Source organism: Tetrao urogallus (assembly GCF_951394365.1).
Source record: "Tetrao urogallus genome assembly, chromosome: 1".
In the NCBI taxonomy this organism is placed as follows: Eukaryota; Metazoa; Chordata; class Aves; order Galliformes; family Phasianidae; genus Tetrao; species Tetrao urogallus.
In genome coordinates, this window is record NC_136813.1 from 109,164,931 (window position 1) to 109,186,642 (window position 21,712).

General features: G+C 37.2%; 1 protein-coding gene across 1 annotated transcript; it reads right to left on the reverse strand.

Annotated features, from left to right (window-relative positions):
* Positions 1-1,685: 1,685 nt before the first annotated feature.
* Positions 1,686-20,411, reverse strand: ZPLD1 (zona pellucida like domain containing 1; the record flags this gene model as incomplete). The annotated part of the gene is made up of 10 exons (XM_079549726.1): positions 20,303-20,411; positions 14,857-15,077; positions 12,388-12,569; positions 11,673-11,745; positions 9,015-9,112; positions 8,658-8,738; positions 7,665-7,836; positions 6,194-6,302; positions 2,994-3,023; positions 1,686-1,858 (listed from the first exon to the last, which is right to left on the reverse strand). Exons 1-10 carry the CDS (start codon positions 20,406-20,408, stop codon positions 1,686-1,688), a joined length of 1,245 nt encoding a protein of 414 aa, XP_079405852.1. The 5' UTR covers positions 20,409-20,411.
* Positions 20,412-21,712: the final 1,301 nt, after the last annotated feature.

The window sequence follows — 21,712 nt, forward strand, 5'->3', positions numbered from 1 at the left end:
TTTCACTTTTCATCTTTGCAGGATGAGGTCACTGCATAAATACACAAACTCCATACTTTAAAAGGAAGAAAAAAAAATGCTTCAGACAAAATATTCATTCTGAATTTTTTCAAATAATTTTATTAAATGATCATGTTTTACATGTCATCAGACCTAACCCCTGAAGTGCAAAAATGTTTCTGAGGTATTAAGACTGGAGGAAAACAGGCACAGTATTGGTTGTTAGGGACACCACATTACAGCACAGTGGACTTTGTGAACACCAGGCTTTTATACAGCATTTGTAGGATCACAGAAAACTGAGAGTCTGTACATCTTCAGACTTGAGAGCTAAAAAGCCCTGATTGTTATCCAGTTGTGTTACATCAATGAAAACGCAGACTTTGTTGAAATAGGATGAGGACAAATATTAAAGAGGTGTTTCTCTAGGCCAATATGTACAGTACTTTAAAAACTTAAATTCCAAATTAACTGATGAATCTGTGACCAAAATCCCAACTGTCTATCCAGTCCAGCTTATTATATGTCATGTCTACTATGGCCTCTCTTGTACACCAGAATTTTGTCTAGTCTACACAGCTATACCACTGCCCAGTGCTCCTGTTTGAAGGCAACTGGTCACTCTCAACTTCATTTAAATTTGTTGTTTACCAGATTCACTAGAGTCAACAGCATGGTACTGCCTGTGGCCTGTTATTCTTCTAGGTGCCCTCTTCCCCTCATCTATGCAGTGAAGAAGTCTAATCCACGGGGAGAATTTGCTACAGAAATAAGCATTGACCTACTATTCATTTATTTGCTTGTCTCTTCAGGGAGGCAGGAGGTAAAGGAATACTTTCTCCCCTTAGAGCATTTCCCAGGGTTAGAATTTGTCTGAAAGTTGTAGATGTGGTGAATCTGTGCATAATTAATTTTCTGCAGAATATTAGTTAGATTTAAAACTCACTCATATTCTCACTCAATGATTTTGTTGGGGAAAAAAGATTTCAACCTCAAAACTCACAGCATTTTTCCTGGCACCTACAGCAATTTGCCCTAAACCATTCGACTCAAAGATACCCAGCCAAATTCTGTTTTGCGTTACTTTACGTGCCATCACCACAATTCAATGGAAGAAGTATCTTAAGAAAACATTTTCAAATGAATAATAAGCAGAAGTCATTAATTACTCTAAGAGTATGTTTCTTTTTAGCCAAGACAGATGATAACAATTTCCTCCTGAGCCACAATTTTTTTTTCAAATTTGTAATGAAACATGAAAAAATGTAAGTGATTCTCATCTTAACAGACATTTATGATTGTAGGAATGTTTCTGAATGCATAAGGTTTTTCATAGCACATTTTGATAGGTTCTCACCTTAAGCATCTTCAGCTTTAAGACCTGTTTGGGAAGCTGAAGACACGAGTTCTATTGTCAGCACACCCATGGGCGTTATGTCATATATAGTCTGATCACAAACACAATTGAGATTCTCTGTTTCCTAGGATTGTCACCAATATCACTGCTACTCACCTACACACAACAATGTCTAGCATGTCTACAAATAAAGAATAGCTGGAATAGAAGCTGGATACAGATGGAATGTTGCCTTTTTTTTTTTTTTTTTCTTTTTTTCCTTTTTAGTGGAAGCATATTTCATGGACAAGAAAGGCAACCTCAAACAAAAAGTGCAAGTAAATCACTTTCAGTTAAAAACTGGGTTTCGGATGCCACTCAAGACTGAGTTGTTGGGCCAATTTCTGTGCAGAAGAGTTAGGGAACACACAAAAAAGAAAACACTTGTGATTCCGAGGATGACCACGCCTGAAATCAGTGCACTGGTGACTGAATTCAGCTGGAAAGGAGGTCCATGTTGAGCTGCAAGAACAAAAATGCACAGGTAATTTCCGGTTAGAAACTCTCAGCAGTGCCAAATGCTGCTGTCTTTATATCAAATAGAGAATAATTACAGCAAAAGACTAAAATTATACTTCAGAATGAGTACCTGTCTACTTGGATAAAATTTATCTAAGTATACTTAGAAAACTGGTAGTTCTTTCACTACCAATTATACTGGGGAATAAAGACAATAAGGATACTTCCAACACACAATCCCTCACACTGGGTGACCAACCTTGACCTTTTATATTTAGGAGAAGATTGCCACTGCCCAAGAGCTGTCGAGGCAGAGGTGTAAGGATAACTGTTTCCATGCCAGGAGGGAAAGGCAGCTGTATTTATGGGGTCCAATCCAAGAAGATAAGGGAACAGATAGCTAGTACAGTTCTGAGGACAGCATCAGTTGCTTCTGCCACTGGGTCCTGTTACAAGCAAGTAAGAAGCAGGATGGCTTAACAGACCATCCTTTCTTTACTAATCATTAGCAACTCCCCATTACCAGCAAAATAACATACAAGCTGAAAAATGTCCTCCAAGTGTCCATAGGAGAAGCACTGCAAAAAAATTAAAGCCCAGATCTCCCTGCAGCCTACTTCCTTCCTCACTCTACTACTGACCACTAGTTCTAGCCAAAGTTCTTCATGGGCTCTTCATGTGGTTAAATGCCAGAACAAGAACTAAGGCAGGACTCTCCTGAGTTTGAGCTCTGAACCGAACTGCACCTTAACAACCATTTTGCTGCACAGCTCCCATATGGCATAAGCAGATTTTACAGCTTAAGTCTGATTTTGCTTCTGGCAGTTGCAATGCTTCTTCACCCTCATATGTCATAGCAACAGATTTTCATTTCAACTCCACCACAGGAATTAGAAGCTGCTTTGTTGGTGAGGTTGGATATACAAATGAAACTGAGCAATCCAAATTCACCAAATATTTTCGTTATGGCAGGGTGCCAGTATTTACTTATTTAAAAGACAAAAGCCAAAAAGAAGAAAAAACAAACAAAACATTCTAGCTCAGTGCCTCAAACTGAATCAAAAGGGTTCATTCTCCTCAGTTCTGTTTCAATCATAAAACATCTCTTTTGTGTTTCTTGGAATTTTGATTAACTTACCAAGCTGAGAGTTGTTGGTTGGTGTCTCATCTGCATTAAAACAAACAAACAAACAAACAAACAAACAAACAAGATGCATTATATTTTACAGACACCTGGTACCTGCCCCCCTCCTCTCTTTGCATACAAAGGCTAGCAGATGGCTTTATTTTCAAAACACATCAACTATATTTGCAACATTGACTAGCTGTTTTTAGTATCTCTCGTAAAACCAGTATGACAACATTAATTATATGAAGTCTCTTCATTTTTTTAGGCAAATGCAACAACTCAAAGTTACTTAATATTCTGAGGGGGGAAAAAAGAAAGCATGCAAACAAGAAAAAGTTTTTCCAAGGAAAACTAAAGCAACGACCTTAAGCGATGACAAAAACACCATTTCTCAATGTACCCTATGCTCTTGGCTCCTACATACTGTACTCGGGGAAACATTTATATTCCATCTACACTTACCATTGCCCATCTCAAAACTATACTTTTTGTCACTGTTTTTGCTTTTTCATGCAACTTGTAATCACAGCTTATGTATACATCTATTTTGAGCAGCTGTCTTCTATGGTTAAGTGAGACAACCATCAAAAGCTGTACAATCTCCCCTTCACAGATAGGTGCTTACTTTGACTCTGAATACAGAGACCAAAACATTTTCTGTTGTGTATTTCTCTTGCAGTGACTTATTTTAGTTTAACAATCATGAATGAAGTTTCTCTGAAAAGAAGGTAATTTTAGAAATAAGAGTTCAGAAATACACAGGAGAAGAACCATTATTCATCTGCTGCAGCACTATTCAGTTCCTACTAAGGTAATTACATAAGTAGTGCTGTTACCAGAACAATTGATGATTAGAGTAATGGGAAGGCTTGGCTAACTATGTGAGGTGCTTCTGGTGAGACACTGAAGTGCACAGGACCAGCCCAGGCATAGATGCAGCACCAACTCAAATGTGGAAACCAGGGGGTTGCACATCTGCAGCCACATGACAAGCATATGTATTATGCTCAGCCAGGTGCAGCAGGTTTTATGGGCTCTCTACTAAAACTAGAGCAGATCTGTTCTTGAAAATAGTATTAAGCACCTTTGTATAGCATTGTGTCAAAGACAGCACTGCCACCCATAGGATTCCTCATCCACAAAGCAGTCAATTCTGTTCAGCTTGAAGTTTTCCCATGCCCGCCCCCCTTTTTTTCTTTGACCACACTATTCATGAACCTCATATCACCAGTGCACTTATAACTTATTTGCACAACAGGAAAAGACAGTGGTAGAAAACAGCAATTACCTCTTTTTGCTCCAGAAGGAAAAGTGAAGTTTAAGCCAGATTAACTTGATCAATAACACTCGGGAAATTGGTGGCACATTCAAGAACTAAATCACTACTTTTCAAAGTACATCCCACCAAAACATGCCTCTGTCAGTGGGAGCAGAATGGCCCAAAAGTATGCTGTATGAAGAAATCTGTCTAATCTAATAACGCCTTAGTCACATATCTCAACTAAAAGACACCTAAAAAAATACTACTTCCCTTATCATAGAATCATTTTTTAATTGGAAGAGACCCTTAAATGTCACCTAGTCGTCTTCCCCTGCAACAAGCAGGGACACCTACAGCTAGATCAGGTTGCTCAGAGCCCCATCCAGCCTGACCTTCAATGTCTATAAGAACAGGGCACCCACCACATCTCTGGGCAACCTCTGTCAGTTCCTTGTCTCCCTTATTGTAAAGAATTTCCTTATACTAGTCTAAGTCCCCCCTCTTTTAGTTTGAAACCATTTCCCCTTGTCCTGTCACAGCAGACCCTGCTAAAGTCTGTCTCTTTCTTCTTTACACCCCCCCCTGTAGATACTGAAAGGCTGCTATCAGGTCTCTCTGGAGCCTTTTCTTCTCCAGGCTGAACAGCCCCAGCTCTCTCAGTCTTATTAGTGTTTTCATTAATAATAATAATCATCATCATCATCATCATTATCATCATCATCATCATCATCATCAAGAACGGTCAACAAATTATATATATTAGTTTATCATAGCTTTGGGATCATCAAATACCCGTGGTAAGATCTTGATTTGCTTGAAGTAATGCTTTATTTAAAGCTAATACATTAATATATTTTATTATTATTATTATTATTATTAAAAAATGCATCCACAGCATTTGAATCAAACTTTACTCTTTAAAAGGGACTGTTCACATGCCAAGCTTTATATAGTTCTCATTCCTTGCCTAAGGCAGTGTTTCACTAGCATGTGTTTAAGCAAATCTGTCATTTATTTTCAATATGCATTCATTCATGCAACTCTGAAGTTAGTTTTTTTTCACTTTTTATTGACTTATCAGATGACAGTAAGGGTACTCAATTGGGACCATTTATAATACAGAAGAAAATACTGTTTTTCCTCGACAAAATGTTGCTTATAACTGAGGATATCTGATTCTAAAAAATAGTCTCTTTGTAGATGGCGCCAAATTACGGAGGGTCAGTCGCCCTCCTTGTACGTGTGGGCATAACTACTTTGCATGTAAAGAAGGATTTTATGCTCAAGTGTTTCAATTATCTTTCCTAGACAAGACTCAGTCCTGTACTCAGATTCCTAAATCTAAGGCTGCTGAAATCTGCAAACTGAATTTCTTCAACAGTTTTGAAACGTTTTATTTTTATTATGTAGTCTACAGCAGTCACAGAAGTACTTTTTAGAGACTGCAGGTTGGTTTAAAACAAAACCAACAAACATCAACCAAAAAAACCTCCACATTTTGACAATAAAAATGGACCTCCTTAGAGTTCCACTCAGGATCTGAAAGCTGAAGGCTAATAGCATGTATTAACATAAATAGTAACCCACAGGTGAAGGTGAAAGAAATGGCAAATAGAAAATGACAGTGAGTATTTATTAGCTGTCCAAATTAACTTGTGATGCTGAACACAGTACCTTAAATTCCATTAACTTCCAAAAAAAAAAAAAAAAAAAAAAAGTCACTGACTTTGGGTTTTTATTTTCATGGGGTAAAGAGAAAGTGCGAGTACTAAGCAGAAATACTAGCTCATCCTTTCTACTAGATTCCAGTAGTTGAAGAAAAATCACCCAAACTCATGGAGAATCCATCCTTTTTCTAAGTCATTACAAATTTCTGTTAAACTGTTAAAACATATCCCCAGGTGTTTGAAATTTCTGCCATGCATAGAAAAAGTTTGCTCGTTCCTACCACTCCTCGTAATGATGGGGCCAGCAGTGATCACAGCGTTGCCAGAGGTGCTCTGAGGCCTCCAAGTTGTTCTGCTACCAGCATCTCTTCTTTCTCTGTGACTGCAAATCTGAGTGGTTAATCAAAACAATCACTGTTTCAGACTGGAATGGAATTATTGCCCTTCTGTGCTTCCTGTTTTAATGGAAGTTCTTTTACAAGCAATACTACAACTTTTATTTCTTATAGTATGCATTAAATTACTTTGCAATAAAAACAACTGCAATATTCTGTAGAAGAGTATCTTGTAAATGCCTAGCTTCCCGTTGTAGTTTGCCTTACTTCATTTACAGAACTACATTGCTGTTGTGTACAAGATTCATCTTACAGTTTATTAAATTTTCAGTAGTTAATTTCCCAATGCTTTGTTTACAGTCAGTTTTCGCAATAAATGTGTTTTGCCTGACTACAGATAGACAACATGCTACAGTTCCTGTTCTAGCAGAGTTCTTAAGTTAAACTTCATATTTTTCCATGGACTCCTAAATAGCAATGACACATTAAAACAATTCCCAGCATTCTACCATCTGGAATCCACTTTTAATTAGCATCTCTCTTATCTATCTTAATCTTGGTTACTCAAGAATGCTTCGAACAAGATTATTTCTTGGATTTCAACTGCATGTGAAAGAATTTCAGAACCCATAGAACATGCACTTCCACAGAAACAAAGAATTGCATTTAAATTATTTAAGTAATAAAATAATGCACAAAATGTCGGAATTGAGGGCATTTTAAAATTTTGAATGGAAAGTCATTCAGCAGGAAATGATACTGCATTTTGAAGATATCAGCGCAGAATATTTTGTGTTCAATATACAAACTGTGTTTCAGTTTCCAAAATATATTTGTTGTTTGCAATGCCCCCAAAAGGAAATAATCTTTGAATTGAATTGAATGTTTGAACGTCAACACCTCAGCACTTTTGTAACTATACGGGAGATTATAATAAATAAGAGGGGAGGCATTATTTTTTCCCCACTATAAGGAATACTTTCAAATATCCCTCATCAGAGTAAGTTTGCTTACCATTACAATAAGTTTTATATTAATTATATTAAAAATATTTATATTAATCTGCAATGATTACGGATACTTTGTTTCTATGCTATATTAAGACTACTAGATCTCAAGATGTCTCAGTCATTACTTTTAATAAGCAGCTAAGGATCAAAAGAAAAAAGATGACTGATTGCATGTCCAACAACCTGTGCAACCTGCACATCTATTATGGATGAGCACATTCATTACCATATTCACCATAAATTGTTTTACATTCCTTCAGATGCACGAAGCTCATCTTATTTTGACTATACAAGTCACCTTTATTCTGTGCATTCCAAGCATCTGTTACTTTTGGATGCAGACTAACTCCAGTGTGACTATCTTACATTCAGAGAATTAGCATCAATTTCCATCAATTGAAACTTACTGGCACAAGAAAGGGACAGTCATCTGCTCTGCACAGCTTTGTCACGCAGTGGAGGAAGACCGTAGACATCTTCTGGTTCTTGTGCTTCACAAAGCGGAATACCTCAAATGAAAACCGCCCCATTTGGCTCTTGCCATTTTCAATGATAGTTGTCTGAGGGTCCTTGTCACAGCTAGTTTTTGTAGAGAAGATTAAAGCTAGGATGATTAGATAGATGGCTGGCTTTTTAAAGCTATTAGGTGAGAATAAGACAGTTAGGCAGTCAAGTTAGTGCTTTGGGTCAACTGTAAAGAACATACTGCCATGATGTCCAACGTGTGCAGCCACAGTCACACAACAGGCTGCGAAGTCCTGCACTCACTGCTACAGAAATACTGTGCTTCGTTTTGTTTTGCAACATCACAGTTGCAAATTAAGGTACCATTTAATTCCAGTGATATAAAAAAAACCTAAAGGCAAAAGCAATAAGTTACCACTTATGCTAACTGGTATAGACAGGTAATTCCACATGAAGACAATATTCTAGCAGCCTCCATTGGTGAGATTTAATCTGAGATACTGCCAAGATACTATTCACATTTTTCAAAATTCCAATTCAAGTAAATATTATTGAGAGTAGCAGGAACATCTATTTAACTTTAATCATTTCTTTTACTCTTTTCCTAAATACCAATCTACAATATTTTATAATATAGTCATTCACTGCAAGAGTATCTTTGGCAAAACAAAGGCCAGTTTGCACGTTTCTGTTGTCTCTAGTAGACACATTTTAGATGTACAGCTCTCCACCATAATTCTTATTACTCTGAAATTGATCCTATGCTAACGTTCAGAAAAAGCTGAGTCTTGACATGTTATCTGTAAGTCCAGCCCTTAGCCTCTCTACTAATATTTCTTAGAGTTTTCAAGCAGCCTAGAAACCACTATCTGAGAAATTTATAACTGTGTTTTTTAAAAGAAGGACCTACAATTACTGAGTTGCACAGGATTTACCTGAAAAAAAGATCATATCGAAGATCATCACTTGGATTACCAGATGGTGTAGTGTAACAGTAGTCCATCAAAACATTCCACCTGCACAGAGGCAAAGTGATAGATGATGATGGAAATGGCAGTATAAGAGCAGGAATAGACAGTGAGGGAAAACTTTCATTATGAGGACAACAGCAAGATACGCATTCAATATTGAGGATTTTATATCCTTCAGTTGAAGGCAATGATTGTCAAACACTACCACCACTTTAATGCACAAAAGGTTACAAAGACAGACAGTTGCTTCTAAATCGGAATAACTTAAAAACCCAGGAGCTGAATAGGCATCAGAACAAGAAATAACATCCTCTATGGTACCTGCCATCAAGGTTGGTTGCTCTCACAGCTGCATATATTTTGGTTTTCAAAGGTAAACCTGTACTTGGAATGAGGAGCTGTTGGCTGTAGGTCGAGTCCTGAAAAATAAACATTGACTCAATACACCAGAAATCCCACTGTGACAAATCATCGGCATTCACAAAATAAACGTTCATCTAATTTTTCCAACTTGTGTTAGAGCACATATGACAGTAATAGACTTTCTGTCTCTTTGTGTCCCATTTCTGGGAGGAAGTACAAAACAGTGCCAGCACTGCACTGTAGGCATTTGCAGTTTGTCTAGGCAGTTTGTCAGTAAAGACCAACAGTTCATATGTCTTATTCCATGCAGCAATTGGGGAATATCTATTTATTTATCATTATATGAAGTGGCTGGGTCAGTGACTGAAGAAAAGGTACTATTTATGAATAAGGTTACTGCAAATGAACACCTCAGTATGTCTTCCAATGCTCACATGCAGTCAAGTGGCTGCTGTGGTTTTCTAAAGGAAGAGTATAATTATATTGTCAGAGAGCAACCTTTCTCAGGGAAGGTTCTCAGGTTTTAAGTAGCAAAAGTCTTCTTTTAAATTGTAATGTTTCAAGAATTCCATTTGAAGAAACAAAACAGCTAAAAATTGGCCATACATAACAATGACTATATATAGACATAGCTGCTTTGCTAGTTTCTTGTTCACATTAACTTCTCTTTAGCAATGACCCACAGATGCCATGAAACAAATTTAGAATGACAGATGTTAATTTAGCATATCAAAATGCACTTACTGTTAATGTCACCTATGTCAAATAAGGTTGCTAATCCATAAAGAACTCAGCATGTTAATACCTCTTGTGAGAGGTCAAAGCACTCAAGTAGAATTTTGGAAGTGCTACAATAGAACCAGTGTGGCAGGCAAGAGCAGCAGCCGACAGTAACAAGAAGAATTAAGTATATAAATCAAGTGATTTTTCTAAGGAAATAGTGCCAAAAATCACAGCTTGCTCAATATCCACCCTCTTCATTACTGGAGGCCTTGGGAGCCATGCATGCACACATGATCCTTTAGGATGTTAAACAGTTACCTTGCCACATATAAAGTCAATTATACAAATTTCTAATATCAAATGCCACCAAATTTTCCAAAATAATGAAAAACATTCTACAGTAAGTCCCTCATTCTGTAAGTTTTGGAGATTCACTGGGCAATCTGGTCTAGTATTAGATATGGAGGTTGGTGGCCCTGCCTGTGGCAGGGAGTTGGAGCTTGATGATCTTTGATGTTCCTTCCAACCCAAGCCATTCTATGATTCTATGATTCACAATCAACTTGTAAACCTCCTGGGGTAGAGAAGATAAAACCCATTTTTCTGAGAATTAACTGAGAAATAAATGCATTTTCAGTACAAGCATTAATAGCATTTATAATTCAGAATTAGGTCCTGAAAGGCAGCAACAAACAAGTGGTGGCCAGTTCCTTTTCTTACAGAGAAGTTTGCTAACAGTCCCTCTTCCTCATCTTTTTGGTCAGGATTATTTAAAAATCAGAGAAGTATAATCTTCATTTTAACAGATTAAGAACTGATATTCAGAGCTCTACCAAACAAACATGATTTTTTTAAAGAATGCCTTTGGAAAATGTCCTGTTACAATATTTATAGCTCATTATGTTCAAAGTTTAAAGCATTGACTTTTAAATCAGTTGCATGAATTATAACTCAATGTCATGATGACATGAATAATAATGCAAAAAATTGGAATCATAATTTACAAAAATGTTGCCTGATAGATTGAGAAATTGATATTTAAATCAGGTATTTAAAATGTATGAATAAAAATTTTAATCAACGGGAAAAAATCATTTCAGGGATTAATGTTGTTATTAAGTAGAGGTCCACACGTTTTTCACATTTTACTGTCACCATCCATATTTACACAGGAAAAACTTACACAATAATGCACATCCAAGTTAAATTACCTAAAAGGGTATATGACAGAGAGGTTAGCTAAAACCTATTAGAATTACTGACCCTTAAAATCATGTAAGTTCATAAAATGAGGTAACAAGTACAGTGGGCTTCAGTTTTGTAACAAATCCCACATCCCTCATGACAATTAAAGATGATCAAAACACTCTTATGAGCCTTGAACATAAAAATACTCCAGCAAAAGAGCTGCCATTTATTGCTAAGGGAACAGGTCTATAATATTTTTATAGAATACTACAGACTATCCTCTGTATCAGTGCAATGTACCTATGCACATATACACACAGATATATAGAAATATGCCCATAAACATAATGAATAAAAACATGACTATGCACTCTGAAGTATGGCTATAACTACTACAACTGATTATTCGCATGGCATTAGAACCTTATAGCCAGAGCTGTAAATTGATGAATTGCATAAATACAGACTGTGCCTCCTCAAAGACCAGCTACCCAAACACAAGGCAAGAGGTACATGCAAACAAAAAGGTCCAGAGAACCTAGATTAAAGCTGTCCAAACTGAAGGTCTGGTCCTTCATCAGAGGAATGGGAGGAGAATAACACCTAACAAAGAGGACTTTACAATTTGCTCTACAAATCCAGTTTGTACCTACAGAATGCAGAGATGGATTTCATCCAGGTCGTGTTACTGTGTTTTATACTCACATTGTAAAGCAACAAATTCAAAGTGCTGATAAATGTACCATTGTTCTCCCTTACAGAAATAGCAGCCGATGACCTACAACAGAACCAGAAGAATCGTGAAGATCAAAAATGCATTTTATTTTTGTCTTTACACACTTCAGTGTTTTTTATTGTTAAAAAACTCAATGAGCTGTATCACAAGAAGTTAATTTATCTGTTTGGGTTATAAACCACAGAAATACAAGCTTATAGTGGAAACACTGACAGAACCTTAACTATATGGAAAATAATGGATACTGTCAAAAACATGAATCAGAAAATAATTAGCAGAGAGGCAAAGTGACAAGAAGGAACCTGCTTTTCATGATGTACAGGGTCTACTAATGGAAATATTTTCTTCCAAACAATTTCAAAAAGAATTTCCATGTTTACTGCTGTCATTTTGTCATCAGAATACAATAACTTTAAGGCAAGCTTTACAAGAAAGCCCACAGTAGCTTCTCATAAATACTATGGTATCTCATACAGTGATGGTAATTAATTTCCCTTTTTACCTTTGCATCACCTCTTCTTTCAGTGTATTTTTTTTTTTCATTCTCTTTACTATTATAAAAAGCTAAGTATCACCATGTTGACAGTACTGCTATGGCATGCAAATATTTAGGTATGCACAGATACAAATATATATGGACTTATACAAATACGGGAATGAAACACATAGGAAAAGGACACTTACGAAGCAAGCTGGGTATTGTTAACCAGGTACTCCAGAGGATAGCTACAGCTAAATTTGTACAGAAGCCCAGGTAAATAGCTGATAATGGTTGGTGGGTCTGGTGTATCTATATAGCCCGAAACATTACCTATCTGTACCACTGAGATATTCCCATAAGCATTGACACCTCGAGCTGAGGACACCTATTGAGGGAGATAGAAAACAAGTATTACCAGGAAGTTGAACATGGGACAAGAGTTATACCTGATGCTTCACGCATCATTTACCCAGAAATATCTTCAGGAAGATCTGTTGAAAATGAGTTTGCTTTATCAACACCGTGTTGCTTATGTTCTGTCTCTAACCTCCCCAGGATCAAGCATATACAGTTCATAGGGGATATCACTGTTCTTGAAACACAGATTTGAGTAACATTTGAGTAAAACTGATGAATCCTGGTAAGCACTTTCTCTGGGAATTCCCAATGAATTTGAGTGTTTTGGACAATGGTGAAGGAACTTTTCTATTACAATGCCAATGGCATGTGACTAATTGTTCAGTCAATGGCAGGAAAATGCTCAGTATCAGATTTCCTAGTCTGTCCCTTGCTTAAGAAACACAACCTGGAGCACCCAGGTAGCATAACCTGCCACTGCTATTTGGCTTTCTCCCCATCCCATCCTCCCAAAAATCAAAAAGGTTGGTATTCCCTTTGTTTATATGGAAAGCAAGTTTGAAGCCTTCACTGTGAAAAAGAGCCAAAAAAGTTGCATGGGATTTTACTATTCCATCGTGGGGACCCTAAAACTTGTAGCTCCTTTATCTTCTTTGTGGCTCAGCATGCCTAGATTGGTTGAGAAGAATTTTTGGTTATATTTTTATCTTGTGCAGCTTTGTGGGAGCCCCGTTGGAATCTCCAATCTGCAGTTGTTTGGATTGATAAGAAAGCATGTTCTTAAAGTTATAATCAAAGAGCATGTTCTCAGAGTTGACAGTGTGACTGACTCCACACGAAGAGCAAAAAGTTCCTTCCTGTCAACTTCTAACACAGGAGATGGAAGGTACTCAGAGACTGGGAAAAGTGAATCTTGAGCTTGGTGAACTTGGTTTTGTTGAAAATTTTAAAGAAAACTCAGCCTGAGGTAAATAGGTCAGAGAGCATTTTGAACAATTCAGCACAGTTTGACAAAATTATTAGCAAATGAAAACAGCAGCACTGTTATGAAAACTGACAGCTAACTTTGATTGTATGAATTGCAGGTAGAACATAAGCCTTAAAAATAATACATTTTTACACATTTTTGTTATTTATTCATAGGCAGTTTGATAGAAACAGTGAAGACCTGTACAGGGCAACATACACAACTTGTGCAAGCTCACTCTTCCTTGGTTGAGAAGGTCTAAGACTTTTTTTTTTCTTTTCAGTCATTCACTGGTAGATAACTCTTTTTCAAGGGAGTGAAATTTATATCGGTAGGAAACAGGGTTTGAAGTCAGCTCCTGGATCAGATTCTGGTTTGAAAAACTAGCTAAATGTTACATTTAATTATTAGTTACATAAGGATATGCATTATTTATGCACAAAACAGTAACAAAATGCAGACTCTGAAGTCACAGTCAGACAAAACATCATAGCACAGATTGACACTGCATCAAGTAAAAGACCCGAGTTGAACATACAGATCTGATCTTCAGGCCCACACTTTGATTTATATATATATATACACATATATATACACACATATATAACATATATAAATATGTATATACGTATACTTTATATATATATATATACGCATATAAAATTTGAGCACATAGTTAATTGCCATTCTTCATTTTGTGGGTGTTTGGTGAATTTTTGTTTGCTGGCGTAATATTCCCAGTGTGATTGAAAACTTTAGTTTGTTGCCAGATAGTTCCACAGAGAGGAGATCCTAAAAAGAAGTGAATGCCATGAGAGCACTACTTGTAGAGATGCCTGCTGTGAGCTTCCTCCCTCACGGGGCCGAGTCCTCTAGCCAGGTTATTTCCGCTGCAAGATTCAGCCTGAAGGCCCTGCCTTATCACAATATATATAGGATCAATCAACAAGCCCTTTCACACGAGATCTCAGAAGCACCCAGACTATAACTCTCATGCTCTTAAAAATATTTTTCTTTTATTCCACAAGCAGGTATTTGAAAAGTTTCAGGAAAACAAAATAAAGCTTTTAAGAATGCCTCGTGAAAACATCTTTTTCAGTGAAAAAAAAAATTACTACTATGTGAAATGTACCATCTAATCAGAGGGCAAATGTGTCCCATCACGTTTTCTGGTTAGAAATCAAGGTACATTTTCAGCTTTCTCTGGTTTTCTTTGATGTATGCATTATATTGCTCACTGGGAAAGACAATGCAAACATTATCCATAAAAGATGTAATGCTGTCAGGCCATTCACTTGACCCCATGCATAAACAGCCATGCTACAATTTCACTTTGATTTCATCTTACCACTAAAGTGTTTCCACAGGATTCCAAAGTACTCAGATTGATGATGAAAATGACCACTGCTGGAAAGGTGTTGTTATTGATGAACCCCCTGCAGTGAGCATCCCCATGCTTCCCATTCAGTGCCAGATCTGTTTCAGAATAACCAGAGAATAGAACTGTGCAAAAATTTATCTTCATAGTAATCGTCTGTACTCCACAGAAAACATTGATATCACGTTCAGCTGCAAGGGAAAAAAAATGGTAAAAGATATTGTAAAAAAAAAAAAAAAAAAAAAAATTGTATTTAAACTAAACTGCATATAATTATTGCACCAATTAGTCTGGTGTTATAAATTCCTATCAAATCAAGCTTTAGACCTCTATCACAGCAAAATAATGGAATATAAAGAACAGAAGAGCATTGTTCTGAAAAACGAGTATATCTGAATCTACAGCCACACTAAAGAAAGAAAAAGATTAATGCAGTAAATGTAGTCCACCGTGCAACAAAACCACTATTCCAGTCTTCACCAGCAAGTCATTTAGTAGCACATTCAGAAGTTGAAGCACTGCAAAGGATTGGAAAAGTGGTTACATATGTGGAGTTTGATTGAGCAGCCCTCTTCTGAAACAGTAAATTCCCAGCACTTGTGAGAAAACTTGGGAGGGAAGCTTTGCCCCTCAGTCCACTCCAGATGGCAGCTGGCATGGAAGTGGGGTACATTTGAGGCCGTCTGGAGTCTACTTTGTATTAGACCATAGTCTCAGGCTGTGCAGCAGACAATGAATAAAACCACAGAGTGTCTTGCAATCTTTCATTCTATATATTATTACAATACAAAAGAAGGTAGATTGCCTAGAACATGGCAACTGTTATAACTAATCAGTTTTTGAACTGCAGCAAAATGCTGATGAGTTGATGGTTAGACTAGATGATATTAGTAGTCTTTCCAACGTTAGTGATTCTATGAAAGTCCTTCTTAGATGAATGTACATTTATTTAATTTGAATATACTGAGGATTTTTAGGTGTTTGAATAGCAAAGCATTGGGTGAGATTACAGGGACAAGGGATGGTTTCTTTGGGTGGAGAAACCCAAAGCTGTTACATAACTTTTCTACAAGCTCTTCTTGCCTTTAGACAATATAGGACATTTTGTTTGGGTTTCTTTTTTCCTTAAGTGCTCCGCAAAAGGTGTACTGCATCATGTTAAACACAGTCATTACTTGTTTATAGAACTACACATTTATTACACCTGCTTAAGCATTAAGGGCTATTAAAAATTGCAGAACAACTTCAGTCAATACTATGCCATTAAGCCTGCTGAAATGAATTGTTTCACTGAGCTGACAAAACAGAGAGGAAATGAAATCTCCATTATAATGAACTAGCTCTTCCCCCATGGTACAGGAGCACAAACAGTTTAATTTAGACAGCTTTAATGGTGGCTTTAAAGCCAAAACAATCAAGTGCAGAAAATAACAGGCTAAACTCTGACCTGAACTAATGCGGTGATAAATGCTACTCACTGGGTGTAAATTTGGGCAGAAAGGTACTGGAGGCAAAACATAAGTAGAAGTGATGTGGTGTGATATTCTCCTGGTTTGTACATGACCGTATTTTCACTAACATAATGTACAAAGATCAAGAAGCATGTTATGGTATTCACTGCTAGAGGACTGTTGTAATTCAGTTAATGGGTATACTAAGGTGGAGGGGACAATACAAAAAACATAAATAGCAAAGGATATGCTTCTACATTTATTCAGAGCAATTCACTGATTGTAATAAATTGCAGGATATAATATAAAATAGCTCACTTAATTTTATAACTCACTTGAAGCCTCTTTAAAAGCAGGGTGTTATTTTTCCTGTTACGGTACCTTTATAACTTGCAAAATTCTCATTTGACACTAATGGAAATGGGACCATACGGTACAATAGCCACTTTTGCACTATAAAGGAAGATAAGCTGCTTTCCTAAACTGAACCTTTTTGCTAACTGCTTTTCAAGGACACATTGTTATTAAATCTGTCCATTCTGAAATACAAAAAGCACAGTGTTTGTTTAGAAGCAATTCTGAAACTAAATACAAACAGATCTAATGCTCCTTTAGATGCTAAAAGTCTAGCAAACTTTTTGTGAATTTAGAAAGTTAAATATTACTCCTATATATGCATGTTTAGACAAAAATAGTTGCATTCCTGTGGTAAAAACTTCCAGTTTTCTGACGAAGATAGTTGTGACGGCTTGGAAGTAAGGTCACCCAGCTGAGACTTGATGGGGCCTTCAATACAATGGCCTCCATTGCTGTTGTGTACAGGCAAAGCATTTGGCCTCTGACTCAAACTACACCAGATTGCCATAGGCAAGAGTACTTACAAGAATGTCATGTGCAAAACAGCACAATCCATTAGATACAGTGATAACTACAGTAACCGAGACCATCTTGAGTCAAGGATGGACAGCATGGCAGCATGGGCCAAATGTAGACAGCTCCACTGCCCACTTCTGCCTGGTGTCCACCCGTACCACCAAGACTTGCAATGGAACTGACCGTAAAAATGTGTGGAAGACAAGAACTTGCCAGAAAACTGCTGGCAGAAGTCATTCCACCAGAAGCATGCAAGGATATTTATAGCCCCAAACCAGCTTTTCTGCAGAAGCCTTTTCTTTGATTAAGTCACAGCTTCAGTGGTGAATTAAAATGCGCAAGAGTGTGCGAAATAGCAGCAGCACATTCTGGAGATGAACTAGTTTTACAAAGTTTCAGTAAGTTCTTTCAGCAAGAGCACTGAATCAAAACTGCACATTTCCATCTGAAGATAGCTGCACTAACATGGCTGTACACTCCAAAAGCCTTCTAAAAGCTATGCTCCACTACAATGCACAACTTAAACTTTTTTCTTCAGGCAGCTTTCTGACGGACAGCAGGATTTGACCTTGTTCCATACTCAAGAAAACATCTGCCTTTAAGTACAAAAGACACGGAATTTTTGATCGACCAACTGTGTTTTTGTCCACAGCCCTGCTGATTATTGCATGCTTATGATGTAAAACAAACCTGCAAACTGCAGAAAAAAAACAAAGTCCTGTCTGATTATTTATCACCCTGTTTATGCAGCACCATCCCTATGCAAAAGTCATCTAAGCAGCAAACGATAAAAGCACAAACAAATGAAAAATGGATGAGCTCACAGGGTCTTTAGGAAGGCTTAATTTCTCATCTTTGCTGAAGACAAGCTTCCTAAACTTCTGTTCCTCTCAGCATTAAATAAAAGAGCAAACAACTTCAAAAAAAAAAAAAAAAAATCAATGGCTTCTGAGGTATCTGCACACCACAGACCTCAGCTAGAAAGTCCACTGTCACCTCGTATTTGGAATTTCAGCTGACAAAAAAAAAAATGCTTCTTACGAGGAACAAATAAGAAATGGGGAAAATAATCCTACCCACAACCTAGCTCTGCAGGGCAGTATCTCAGCCTCAAAAGACACTTGTTTGACATGTTCTTTGCTCTGACCCCTCATTCTTCCCTTATACCTGAAGGATGAAGGCAGGGAAAAGTGAGCCCCTCACTCCCTGCACAGGTTCTGGCCCATCTTCTGGGGTACTTGAACCAATCAAGCAGAGTTCTGGGGGGTTTACTGAGCTCCACCAGCCTCAGTGCATCACTTAACAGTCCCTCTTGAACAAAATACCTGTCATATTTTGGAACAAAAGCATTTTGGTTTTTCATCTCTAGCTCAAATACATGGCTACCATAAGTAAAATTATTTTTCTTTCTTAGTTCTCAAAATCAGCACTAAAACCACTGATTAAATTTCAGCCTTTGAGTTTCTACTGCTTGAGATCACAAACAGGAACAAGCAGGACTCAGTTCTCACCTGCTATGGGCAGTGTGGCATTATTAGAATTTACTTAAAAAAATAATAATGTTTGCTTGTAACCTAAGCAAATACAATGCACCTAGCAGTATGGTAATAAAATTTGCTTGTAACCTAAGCAAATGCGCCCGAGTCTCTGGGATTCAGTAGGTATGGAATCTGATACAGTCATTATTATGAGACAGAACTGTAAGCAGTTCCTAAATACTCTCAGTAAGAGTTGGATTCATTTTGTGGTTATCACACAGCAAATATAAAACCATGGCATGGGGTTAGTGTAAAAGGTGACCAGAAAAGCTTTCACAAAGCACAGAAAGAAGAATCTAAGCTTCCCTCTAGTGGCTGCAATCCTCTTAAGAAGTCTGAAAAGGAAAAAAAAAAAACCCACAAAAAACCATGGAAAATAATGAAAGGTAGATCTGAAATAGGTGGGCACAATTAACCCACACTTTTTAGTCAAGCCTGTAAAACTCTAAGAATAGAAATATAGAAGTAGTTTGCGAAAAACTCAGCTTAATGGTGATTTTTGCCAGCGATGAACAAAACATATTTTATCCTTTTTTGCATGTCCTGTATTGCTCTACTTTTCATATTCGCATCAATCAAGGGAAAAAAGATTCAAAAACATTGGTGGTCTTTTATATCAGCAATGCACCTAGCAGTATGGTAGTAATAGGAAACAGTGAAAACAGATGATTCAATAAAACTGATCTTTCCTGAGGAAGAGTCAGAACCATTATTATTTAGAAGAAAAGAAAAAGAAAAAAAGAAAAAAAAAAACAACAACAACAAAAGGTATTACAGCATAATTCTGAGAGTTCATCACTACTACAGGAACACAAGATGTAAATCAGTCAGAATCAGCCCTTCATTACTATTATTCTGACCAAGAACCAACAAAGGCAGGAAAAATAAACCATGTAACAGATTAACAACATTCTTTAACTGAGTAAATTCTGATATATATATATATTTCTCAGTGCATTAACAGTTTTGGACATCTGATGTCCCCAGAAAAACTTAATCCCTGTTTTCTCGAGGCATGAATATAGATCATCTGTAGATGCATCGCACAGCTTCAACTGCCTCCAGGCAAGAGCTTAACGGTGAAGTGAGGCACTGAATTTTGCCATCAACTTCATTTTTGCTGAAAAAAAAATACGTATCTATTTCTGTATTTCATTAAAAGGACATAATTACCTCACTTGGATAAAACTTGAAAGAAAACCCAGTTAGGAGTTTCAGACTCTCAAACCTGTAAAGAGCATTTCAAACAACATGACTTCTGGTGAATTTCTTGAACAGGACAGAGCTCTGGCAAAAGCAGGTCAAACCCCACTGATGTGAAGGTAGTTGTGTTCATTAATACTAGGCTGGATTTGACCCAGCGTGCAATTAAGAAGAGTGTAAAGTGTAACATTACAGGAGTTTCATTGTCACTCAGGTAGTTAATATTCACTTAATGTGAAGCCCTACCCCGAGGTCCCAGGCAGATTTAAAGCTCTGTATTTAAAAATAAGCGCTGCTTTGAACCAAGACAGTAAAGAAGCCATTTAGAAAAAAAGTCTATTAAACACTTACCAGGAAACCTGCTATGGAGGTTAGCATCACAGTTGTAGCCGTTGAACTGAGCAGTCACCGAAAGCACTTTAATCGTCAGCAGGAGCAGTAACCATACCTGTTCCATTGCAAAACCTAGCAAAACATTAGGTGGTTATTACACACATCTGCTCGTTGCGTTGAAGATGCTTATTGCAGACATTTTACCACTAGGGAGGTGATGGCCTCCAGCAAAGGAATCGTGGATAAAGCTCACAACTGTATGAGAAAGAGGCCACGGGCAGCTGGGCCCATTTCTGTTTCTGAGCTTTTAATCACAACGTGCAGCAAAGAAGTGCTCATGGATGGTATAAAAGAAAGAAAAGGGGAAAAAGTCCCCTAAAATTTATTGATAGATTAGGAGAGTGCTTATGCAATTGAACATTGGCAGTTTGGGTTTTTTTGGTTTTTTTTTTTTAATATTTCAGTGTAAAAATCCATTGAGAAAGATGAATTAAGCAGAACAATGTTTTATTTCAGCCACGTCCTTGAAAACTGTACAGATAAATGTCTTTTTGAGCAATTCTCAGGCTCAAGGTCCTGGAATAAAATCAGTCCATATCTAATTGCCAAAAATTTGTTCTTTGAAGCATGCATGCAATTGAATTGAGCTCAGGTAAGGAGTTGGCATAGAAATTACATCTACTTGAATCATACCTGGCAACCAGTCTAGAAGGTCAGAACACATAAATTTTTCATGTCTTGAATAATTATTCTTTCTAGGAGGAATTCTCCAAAGTGTCATACTTACAATACTTAGCACAATCAGTAAATATCTGATTCGCATATTCATTAGGAATATCTCAGAACACCAGGGATTCTGTCCATGAATTGCTTTACTTTTTCTTTTATTTATTTTATGAACAGAAAAATCTCTGCTAATCTGAAGCAATACTAGTTTTCCCACAAAGGAATTGGGCAATTCTGAGAGATTTAGGTGGTTTGCTACCTCTAACATGACAGCAAGAGATGCTGATCATCACATTTTTCTGAGAAGAGAAGGAACATTCACAAACACAGCACACTTCCATGCAGCCTTGGAAGAAGCTAGCAAAAGCACATGGGGAGAATGTTTGGGAAAAACTCCCACTTTTTTATTAGAATCATTCATGACTATGTAGGAGTGTGGGGTTTAAAGTCTTGTGTTGAGAGACAGAGACCCTCACAGAGCATTCTCAGATGCTCCTTGGCAGCAAACAAGCCAACTAGAATAAAGCACGAGCCACGCACTACATGAAGAAGCCAAAGGAATGTCCCAGTGCCACCAGAGGAGTCCAGTCATTCACTCCTACTCAATTCAGCCTGGAAGTACCTGGGATTAAAACAGAATTGGCAGCACCAAGTTTCTGCTAGGCAGGCATATGGATATTTGGACTTTATCTTTGTTGGTCC